Genomic DNA, 11,696 nt, shown 5'->3' with positions numbered 1-11,696 from the left:
AAAAGTTCGGCTAAACCATCAAAATGCTCTTAAATCAAAAGAGTTCTTTCATTAAACTAAATTACATCTACAAAAATGGTCTTTTGTATTCAATGCATCCTTTTGTATGAGTTTTATTTTTTTAATTTATGAATTCCAACTTCCTAAGTTCTTGATATTATTCAATATTCTATTGTCCTTTGATTGAATTATATATTTTTAATTCAAAAATTGTATTGTTTTGCCAGGTTACACATTCAATTGATATAGTTTTTAAGACTTTCCATTCCTTTGTCGTTTTAATTTTTATTTCTCACAGCTTCATTATTTTTTCTGATTTAAAAAGATCTGAAAAGCAAAAACAACCTGAAAATTCAAAAAACCAACAGAAAAGATCCGTCCGCTGAACCAAAGAGTGAAAAAATAATAACAAAATAATGATTTAATGTGTAAAAAATAATTTCATTTAATTCATTTTTCTTCATTTTTTTTTTCTTCAACATCATAAATAGATTTTTCTTAAATAACTATAAATTGTACAAAAAATAGTATTTTATATTAATAAAATATTTTTTTTCTTCTTAAAATTTAATTTATTTATAAAACTTAATTTCTAGTAAAAAAAATTCTTTAAAAATTAAAAAATCTTCTCACTTCTCGGTTTGTTTGTTTTGCTTGTCTTTTTTTTTGTATTAACATTAAAAATTTGTTTTTTTTTTCTTATTTTATACTTTACAAAATATTTACATGATTTTTTGTACATTTTTTTCGAAATAAAATTAAATAATTAAAAAATAATAATTAAAAAAAGAACACAAAATAAAAAATAAATTATAAAATAGGCACTTTTTTCTCGCAAGGATTATGAGTTCAAGTTACAACTTTTTTTTTTATTTTACAACGATGTGTGACTAGAGGTTCCGTTTTTTTTTTTTTTTTTGTTAAGCATTTACAAGGATTTTTTTAAACAGAAAAAATTAAATAAAAAATAAAATAAACTAAAATTTAATTTCAAACATTTTTTTCGAGTTAAAAAAAAAAATAAAATAAAATAAAAACTAATAACAAATAACTGGGTTTTGATGTCTCTTCTGTTTCTTTTTTTTGTGATGCTGGGTGGGATTTTGTAGGCTTTTAGGAACTAATTTTTGGTTTTCAACAGAATTCAATCCAAAAATATATGTTCTATGGCTGGGAGGAGAGATATTAATACGACAATTCGATTAATGTTCTCCATAGGATGCGAGATATGATGATGTACCGGAGCAGCTGTTGCCTCCAGGGCAACCTCCTTCGGTATGTTTTGTCAGCAAGGACATGCGAGAGAAAGTCTTCGAGCAGGATGTGCACGAGTATTTCTTAACGTCTGAATGAGTTTGAAGATGTGCTCGCAAGTTAGAGCGATCAGCGAACGCCCGATGGCAATGTTGGCAACTGAATGGTTTTTCTCCAGTATGAGTACGGATATGTCCTTGGAGCAACCATGGTCGAGAAAATGCTTTACCACAGATAGAACACTTACATGGCAGAGTGTGGGTGCGGATGTGCATTTTCAAAGCACCAAGAGAGACATAAGTCTTGTCACAGTCCTTGCAACTGAAGGATTTTTTAATTTGATTACCTTCTGCTGCTGGACAATGGAATTGCTGGTGTTTGGTCAACCCAGAGAATGTCGAGTAGGATTTATTACAATCAGGACATTGATACCTTGGCGGTGCCGAGGATTTTTCCTTCTTTACTGAAATAATTTCACTTGGCGAATGCTGAGAACTGGCCGATGATACTCCAGACGAGATCACTGGTGATGTTGGTGACAACAACACCGACGACGACGTGGATCCTGATGGCGAGGATAATTGTTTCAATGAGAGATCTTCTGGCAGGGATGAACAATTTGATTCTGGAGTAAGTGCTCTCATTGAAAAGTACGACGAGTCACTATAAGCTGGTGAGATTGGAGCATGAGCAAGATTTAATCCAAATGGCGAGTATGGCGAAGTTGGAATCTGATATGGCATAAATCGATGAGTTAGCTGGGAATGTGGCAGATGTCGCACACCAATTGGCCGATGAATGATTTCCGATCGCATTGGAGGCGACACAGAACTAGCACGACCATTCAAATAGTGTGGTGGTGGCGACAAGGAGCCAGCTTCTGATGGTGAACTTGGCGACAGCAATTCTCCTCTCAAAGGAGATATTTGCGTATGATTTAAATGAGGATTATTAATTGTCCTGTAGAATTCAGCGGTGTATGGGGAGACATGGAAATTCCATGGCTGTAGGCCATTTCCATAGCCATTGGGATAAGTTGGTGTGGGCACGATCACTGGTGAAGATTTTTCTTCTTTAACACAAACACTTGTATTCATATTGTTATTATCCTTGCACAAGGATGTAGTGGACATAATATCGACAACTGTTGATGACGATTCATCACTGCAACAGTCGATTTCTTTTTTAACACTTAGATTTTCGGGTTCGTCCTTTGTAAGGATTAAGGACGACGACGACGCAGGCGGTGGTGGTGAATCACTACTATCGACATCAATGTCATTGTCATTATCGTCCTCGAATTGATAGTGAACTGGACGTTTTTTCAAAGGACACTTGCTATAGTTTTTGCCCGCGATCATTTCGAGATGCATTTTGGGTATTTTTTTTTTTTTTTTTCAAAGGGATCACAAATATTGTAACGGAAAATTGTGTCTTTTTTTTTTTTTGTCTCTCCGAGTATCTTGTATCTTTTCTTTTTTTTTTTTCTTAAATTTTATTTTTGTATCTTTGAGATAGTTTTTTATTGAGAACAGAACGCAAGAGCAACCAACGAAGAACTGTGAGGGATTTGAAAGATCCATGTCTTTTTATAGCCTTCCCCACTGTCTCGACTCTCGAGCTGAGAAGTTGAATTTGTGTTCATCGACGCGTGCCGTCGGACCAATTGGAAGCCAGAAATAACGATTCCCCTGTGAACCAGTGAACCGAGGCGGCTGGTGGTTGTTGTTGTTTTTTGTTGTGTGTCTGTCTATTTGTAGTTTTCTTGTCCTCGGTGTCGTTTGGTTTGGAAAGAAATAAAAAAAAAAACAGGCTCTCTGGTGCTGCTACTGGTGGTGAACATGGACAGGTGTGCTCTCTGGCTGGAGTAGAGTACGGTTTTGTAGATAAGGGTACCTTACCAATACACAACAAGGTGCTTACCGTTTTTTTGTTGTTTAGAGATCTTTTCACTGCTGCAAAGTTGTGGTATCTCTTGTGTGGATGGTATCTTTTTATTATTTCTTTTTCTTGTGGATGTTATCTTTTTTGCGTTTCATTGCCGTTTTGTATCTTTCTCTTTTTGAGAGTTTTTTTATAAGAATTGAAATAGAGTGAATTGTGGAAGGGGAGAGTCGGAGAATTGGCTGTCTGCACAATCCACTTGCTTTAAAATTGAATTGAAGGGAAGACTGAACTTGTCACAGGTTTTGTATCTGTGGCGTTGCAGTCATTTAGGTAGAGGTAGACGTTGGTTTGTCCCGGTGTTTACCGTTTGTAGAACTATATTCCCCTTTTATTTTTTGAGTGCAGATGCAGAAATGACGAGACGGCTGATGACGATTATGAACGAGGAGGATGAGGGATTGTTTTTGTTTGTGTTTTTTGTTGTTAATTTTTGTGCTGCATTGGTCCTTGTGTGCATTATTTGTTGATTGTTGCTTTACATTTTTCGTGTCCTTTTTGAAGTTTTTATTTTTTTCTCCTTAGAGGGGGAATGTTCATCGGGTATTTTTTTTTTTTACCTGAGGATTATTCATTTGGATTTTGTTTTGCTACAGAATTGTGGATAAATTTAAAGTATGTAATTTTTTATTTTTCTACCTGTGGGATTCTTTTAGTTCGTTCATATTCATATTCGTATTGGATAAAGGATGGATATGGCAATTTGAAGAGAAAAACATTTCAACAACAACAAAAAGGTGAATAAACATCAAAACTGTCGATCGGCGCAGATTATGTTTGTGGATGGATAAGAAGAAGATTGAATTTAGTAGAGTTTAGGATTTAGGTTGTTTTTTTTTTTTTAACGGTTCGATGATGTTAGAATTTAAGATAGGAAGATGAAATTTTTAAATATTTAGGTTTATAGGTACCTAACTTGGTAGGTAGTTCGTTTTATTTGTAACGTAATTTTCATGAATCGGAAGATGATAATGTTTAAATTAAATAGGTGGGTAGGTAGGTACCTAGATACCTAAGTGGAAGTTTATTTTAAAGAAGGCAAATACCAAACATATTATACAGATTTCAGTTTGTTGGAAGGTTGGATGCGTAAAAATATCATAGGTACCTATTTTTATTTTTTTTTTGTAAAATAGTGAGAGGGGTCACATATGAAATTGTGTTTATTTGAATGAAAATACTATAGTTTAAACTCAATTTTATGATTCTTTGTATTAGTTTAGACAATAAGAAATTAATTTTTAGGTATTTTACAGAAATTCAAAAATAAAAAAAAAAATATTTTCAAACACAAAAATAAAAAAAATATTATTTAATATTTTCAAACACAATAAAACATTAAAAAATTGATAAACAAAAAATAGTAAACTATTTGTATTTCAAACATTTTACCGCATCATGAAAAATTGCTAACCACCAGTTGTAAAATGATGTGTTAAAATAGAATTGTTAAAAAAGACAAAAAACCAGTAGGCTTTGAAATTCCATCTTTTTTTCTTCATGTGTTTAATAATTAAATTGCTCAGAACATAAAAATAAGTTACATTTTGGTGAAAAACAACAAACATATTTTTTTATTTATCTTGTTGAATATTTCAATATTTTTTACAATAAATGTATTTTTTTTTATTTCAAATTCAGCTGCTTTTTAAGTTTTCCATAGACAAAAACTTGAAAAGTAGCAAAAAAGGTCGAAGGTGACCAAAACGTTCATATCTTTATAACACTATACCTATAATCTTTGCCAACAACAATCAGATGTTACCTGCGTATAGGTAAACTTAAAACTTCGAGGATTCGAACTATTTTGAATATACATATTAGGGTGGGTCAAAAAAATCGAAAATTTTACAAGAATAGGTGTGTTTTTTTGTTTATCTATAGGGTCAATGTGGGTAAATGTAAACAATTTCATGTCTTTTTTTTCTTTCGACTTTAGATTTTTTTATGTTTTCACGGAACAACTTGAATGGTATCTTCAAATGCAAATATGAAATGATGGCAATTCTTCTTTATAAATATAAACAAATATTTCCCAAATTGTTTACATTACTGTCAAATATGGCATGTTTACAAATACCCCACCATGTTTGTGTTTTTTTGCAAATTCGGGGTAAATGTAAACGGTGGTATAAAATTTAGAATTTCCTCTTTATCATATGGATAACAACTTGAAAAACGTTCAAGAAGGTATTTGACAAAAACTTTTTCAAATTCCAATAAAAGTTTTTGTTTTCTTCCTTTGATTCTTTATATAGGCGCCCAATATGCATCCTGAGCAGCTCTGAACGTAATATTTTTTGTTTTTTTACGTCAAAGGCCGATTTTGCAACATCATCCACTGAAAATGATAGTGTTGGCTACTTTAAAATGTGACTCCGCGGCACTTTAGCAGTAGTAATTGACTAAAAATATGTTATTTTTATTAAAACCAATAATTTCACCAAAAATGTATGTTTATATTTACCCCCAGAATACGTTGTTCACATTTACCCATTATGAAAAATATTCTGGGGTAAATGTAAACACATGCAAATCGACATAAATGTCCTGTATTTTAAAATTTGCTTGTATCACATAGAATCTACATCAAAATTAAAAACAAAAAAATATTTGCAAATTATACTGACTTTATTGAATCTGCAAAAATATTTAATTTTTCTGAAAGACTAACGACTTGTTTGGCACTTTAAAAAATTATCTTTCACGGAAAATACGCTCGTCGAATGAATTCTCTCTTGACAGCAATGAGCTTGACGTATAAGTTAAAAGATACATGCGTCCGCGATTTGTACTTATGTATGCATCAAATAGATTTAACTGAAGCTTGTTATGAGCCATGTTTTCATTTACCCCTGTTTACATTTACCCACATTGACCCTATAGATTTTGTGCAAAAAAACGACATCGAGATTTTTGAAATCGAAACAATTTACGTGTTAAAAACAACAAAAACTTTATCTGTATAGATTTTTGAAAAATCCAGATAATTATCCAGATTTTACTTTCTCTCGATAAAAACAGTAGTGCCAAGGTAGTTTAATTGTTGTGTTCATACAGAAATATCTGAAAATATTAACAAAAAAAAAAAAGCGGAGAAAACGAGGTTTGAAAAAAACTCTCATAGAAAAAAATAATCAAAAATTTGTTTGACATGGTTGCATTGAAATGTTAATATCTCGAGATATACGCAATGCACTTTTCAGATAAAAGTCTTAAATGGATCCTGATAAGATTGTTGAACAGATGTGTATATAAAATTACCAAAGTTTTTTCGAAAAATTATAAATAAAAATAAAAAAGTTTTCACATTTGATTTTTAAAAAATCGAAAAAAATTCAATATGGCTACCTTCAAACGCTTATAACACAAGAATCGAGAACGACGCAACTAATGTTAATGGTCATGGTCTTAAAATGTAGCTAAGAATATACAGATCATTTTTGGTTTTTTGTGAAAAAAAAATTTTTTTTGAATCCAACATGGATGCCATGGCCATATGAAAATTTTTGTTTGCATCCAACATGGATGTAATGACCTTTCCACTTCGGAGTTAAAATAAAAAAAAAACAAAAGCAACATTTTTGACAGACAGCTGCCAAAGTATATGTACAGTGGTGCCAAATGTTTGCATGGATTTCAAAAATCTCGATGTAGTTTTTTTGCACAAAATCTATATAGATTAACAAAAAAACACAACTAATATTACAAGAATATGAAAAGAAATTTGCTAAAAAGTCAATTAATAAAAAAATTATTTTTTTTTAGTAGAAGCTTGATGTAAAAATAGAAAATTGCAAAGCGGAGGACCTTCCCATTAATATAAAGAGCTCATATTTGGTGTGTATATTCTAGAGGGGTCTAGCAATCGATTTTTCGGAGTACCAAATCAAAAAACGAATTTCGATTTTTTTTGACGAATATCTTCTAAACAGTTAAAGCAATCAATTTCATTCCAATGAATTTTTTGTAGAAGCCCCTACAAGAATATATCTTGCTAATTTGAAAATAATGAAGTTTCAATGAATTAGAGATTTTTTAAAAATATAAAATGTTTTTATATTTTTTTTTAAATTTGACCTCGAATATCTTTAAAATGGTTAGATTAATAAAAAAAGTTAACAAGACCTTTTTTGTGGAGCAATTTGTTTCCTACAAGAATATGTCATGCGCGTTTGATTATCATAATTTTTCAATTTGTTACAAAATTAAGAACAAAAAACCAATTTTTAAAGATTTTCTCGATTTTTGGACCCCAAATATCTACTAAACGGTAGATAATTCAAAAAAGTGTATTTAACCTCTTTTGTAGAGCGTTCAATTTTCTACAAGAATATGAAAATTGGCTAAAAATTCAATTAATAAAAAAATTATTTTTTTTTTTTGGTAGAAGCTTCATGTAAAAATGGAAAATTGAAAAGCGGAGGACCTTCCGATTAAGATAAAGAGCTCATATTTGGTGAGTATATTCTAGAGGTGTCTAGCAATCGAGTTTTTGAGGTACCAAATCAAAAAAACGAATTTCGATTTTTTTTTGACCCACCCTAATGTACCTACATTTTCTTATTAAAAATAAGTCCATAATTTTATTTTTACTAGAATCATTCAACACTTTTAAATGATGAAAAAACACTTAATCAATAGAAAAAATATGCAAAATTTCCTACAAGCATATTTCCAATAAGACCTAAATATAAATACTTTCTAAGACAATTGAACCAGTTAAATATTACCTACCTATCTATTGCAGCTCTCTGGATTAAGATCGAATTTGATAGAGATACATATTTAAAACTAGTTGGGTACCTTAATAGGCACCTATAAAATGTTTATCTTATTTAGAAAGGTACCTACCTACCTTTCTAGATAGTGTTTTCCTTAAAATTAAAAGAATATGTAAATCAACAAAATGCATTAATTTTTTTGTAACAAGACTAAGTGCTGCATGCTCCAAAAACAGAAAAGGACCCTCCAAAACTAAAAAAAATTCAAACACCTTTCTCTGTTGAACCAATTTCAACTGACACCCGCCCGAATAATTCAAGATGACACCCGACATAAAAGATGTACCTACCTAACTAGCAGCAGGCTTCACCTTAAAAAAAAAGCAAGCAAGAAAGCGTGGTCGTTCACTGTCGTTGTCATCTTGCCAAAAAAATGATAGCATAACCAAATTCCAACAATAGAAAATCTGATTGGGTGTGCTGCATTGATAATAGTCCGTTAGGGATCAAGATACATTCCGCTATTATATTACTTCGTCTGTGTAGAGGTACCTTAATCAATAGAAAAAGAATACCTACGCACTTTTTACTTCTAACGGCAAAATGTAGGTATACGTAAATATAAAGAAAATTGAAACTTGCCACATCTGTCCAAAAGAACCGGTGCCTTACTTTTGAATAGGAGCAGCAAGAAAACAAAAAATAAATCCTAACCAGAAGAGAGAGGTCCATGTTAAGAAATTAAAAACTCAAAACAAGTAAAATTTATATCGAGATCACCCCAACCCAAACCGAAGAAGAAGCAAAGAAGTCCTTTCTAAATAATGTGCTGTGCAGCTTCCTTAACATAATAACCGTAAATCGCAAGACGTTTCAAAATAACTTATGATGCCATTGATTCCGGAATTAGGAAGAAGAGCAACAAAATTAGGGATCCCTTGAGGAATAAAATCGAATGTAAACATAACACTCCACGTCCATATCCACGTTCACCTATAAAAAATTCCGTTTTTGTATACCAATGTGATGTCCTTTGGGTGTCATCGTTGTGTTCCAGTAGTGTGGAACGGTTTAGTTCCGTATTTTTTTTTCCTTCCGGGATCCGGGTGCATCTCTATCGCCATAAGTTTCAAATACAACACCGTTTGATGGAATTCTCCCCTCTCGATTTCGGTTTTGAAAATAGGACTCTCTCTTCGAGTCTGGCGCACCGGCACACGACAGATGTACAGTTCGATAAGTTGGAGGATATCCTTGTGTGTATGGCGGAAGGATATTTTTGTATATTTGAATTTCGAATAAAGTGAGTTTGTTGTCCTCTATATAAGTCCGTGACAATGCGAGTCGTTGAAATATAAAAATAACTTTACTTTGGATTTGCAGAAGGACGAGAGGGATATTCATTCTTCACTATTCATGGCGCACCGATATTTTAGTGGCGTTGTTGGATGTTTGCATGTCCTGTGGTGTGCCTGTTTGCAAGCGCATTGCGCAGTGTGCATATGCACATGTCAAATACGGAAACAGGGGTGAACTATGAGTGCAAGCGTGATGCATCGGCCGTCCATCATTTTAACTCACTCACTTTCTGTCATTTGCAAGATGGTGATGCACTTTGTGTTATTGGATGGTGTTTTTGGGTAAAGGTTGCTATTGGAAGGGATAAAATAAATAACCAAAACGGGTAACGTGCCAGAGGATTAGGGCAGATGTGATTTATGGCAAAAAAGTGCTGAGTAATTTGGTGTCATTAAAAGAGGATGTTAAATTATTTCTAGAACATTTAAGATTTAACGATGCTGTTATAGGGTTAAAAAATCCCGTTATAATTTGTTTGCAGTCTACGAAGGTAATTACATTGACTTCTGTGGTAATTAAGTGTTTACATTATTTTAATTTTGAAATAGATAATTAGAAAATTCTTATTTTTAATATTAAAAATTGAGAATTAAAATGTTTCGAATTTCTAAATTTTGGAATTTCACGTGAAAGGATGTTTTTGTTATGGTTTGGATATAACGTCAGTTTATTGGAAAGACCTTTTAATAACAACGATACCCTATTGAAACCCAGCAATTATTTTGTTACATTTTAAAGTGTAAAAGTATGGTGAACAGGGTGTTTAAAAAAAAAAAAAAAATTAGTTCCCTTACGTAATTTGGTAGTAATAACGTTACATTTCGGATAGAGACTAAGAAAAAAGAGACTTCATAAAAAAATTTTGACTTCGGTGAAAGGGTGTTTTTTTTTCAAAAGGGACTTCGGTAACTGTGTACTTATTTCGTTAAAACCAATGATTTGTGTATGTGTATAGGTACGTTAGAGAACTTAAGTATAAACGTTCAGTGGCGTATCCAGAAAAAAATTTGGAGGGGGCTGGAAAAAATTTCAAAAATTTTTTAGAGGGTAAATGGTGCAAAAAATTGTTCTCTCTTTTTATTCATCTTTGATCGAGAGTGAAGCGCTGTGCTGCGGTTCTGAAAGTGATTAGTCCCATTTTACTGCTCTCGACAGATTCGTACTACTGTCTCCTCCTTAAGTACCTCGTGTCATCCTTAACCCTCTGTCAACACACGGGTGCGAATTTGGCAGGACAAAAATAAAAAGTGGTCACGAAAGGGTGAAAATGCACTTTTTTGGAATTGTGAATATATTCGAATTCCTTGGAAAATTCTACATCATATTCATATAGGTATGATTCTTAGTAAAATAGTGAGACCGAAAAAAGTTCTAGCGACATGAAAAAGTATAAACCAAATTCTCAAAAAAGAGGTGTGTCTGCAGAGGTTCATTTTTGTTGGTCGTTGGGGAAAAGTGTGTTGGCAACAAATGCCTTAGGGTCGATTCCTTAAAGTGACTGCCAAAAAGATACAGGTCATCAAAAGCAAGAACTGGATTCATTCTTCTTTGTCACTTTAAGGAATCGGACTAAGGGCCAATTTATTGAGCCTCCATTAAATTTTGAAATTTATCGCTTTAGTTAACGGCCTCGTTAAACTATTGTCGCCCTTAAGGTCCATTTTATTCACACTCCATTAAATTTAAAGTCGCCATTAAAAAAGGGAAATTTTAAAAATTATAAAACTGTCAAATCGCATACAAATTTTAAAATTTCCCTTTTTTAATGGCGACTTTAAATTTAATGGAGTGTGAATAAATTGGACCTAAGTATACATCATTAAAAATTCATTTAATTCACTCTTCTTTAGTTAAAGTCCTTACTTTTAATGGAAACTTTAAATTTAAAACTCTGTTAAAAATATCCTAGGGATTTTTTATTTTGTTTGAAAAAAAATCTGTCAAAAGCTACAATTTTGTCAAATCAAATAGATTTGAATTGGAAGAAAAACCAAAAAAACTATGACCCGTAAGTATTTTGCAGCTGAAAACCCCAGAAAATGCAAGAGATTAACGATATACCAGTGGTAACCAAAGAATGCTACAACCTACAATTGAAACCATGAGAAGAAGAAGGAGTTAAGTGAAATTTTTAATTTTTTCCATCGGTGTCAAATAACAACTTAAATTTAAGTGTTATCGGCATTCATCTCGTGTCATTGGTTTAGAAGTAAACTTTATATCTCTTCTTCTCATAGCTTCAATTGCAATGTTATGTATGTTATGTATTATGCAGCATCTCAAAAATGATAGTTTTGAAGTGGAGAATATAATCTAGTAGATCTAGTATTATCTGTGCGAAGTAGACAAGAAATGAATTAATTTCTTTGAATTTTGTTCTTTTTTATGGTACAAATGCATGTGTGTATACCTACA

General features: G+C 32.0%; 1 protein-coding gene across 1 annotated transcript; it reads right to left on the bottom strand.

Moving 5' to 3' along the window:
• Positions 1–1,057: 1,057 nt before the first annotated feature.
• LOC129905327 (protein escargot) lies at positions 1,058–2,690 on the bottom strand. The gene has a single exon (XM_055980782.1). It carries the CDS (start codon positions 2,625–2,627, stop codon positions 1,203–1,205), a length of 1,425 nt encoding a protein of 474 aa, XP_055836757.1. The 5' UTR covers positions 2,628–2,690; the 3' UTR covers positions 1,058–1,202.
• Between the last annotated feature and the right edge of the window lie 9,006 nt (positions 2,691–11,696).

This window comes from Episyrphus balteatus, chromosome 1, assembly GCF_945859705.1.
Source record: "Episyrphus balteatus chromosome 1, idEpiBalt1.1, whole genome shotgun sequence".
NCBI lineage: Eukaryota > Metazoa > Arthropoda > Insecta > Diptera > Syrphidae > Episyrphus > Episyrphus balteatus.
The sequence above is the reverse complement of the archived record's forward strand: the minus strand, read 5'-3'. Positions and strand labels throughout refer to the sequence as shown.

Coding starts and splice junctions, on each gene's coding strand:
- LOC129905327 (XM_055980782.1), bottom strand. CDS start 2,627: ATGCATCTCGAAATGATCGCGGGCAAAAACTATAGCAAGTGTCCTTTG.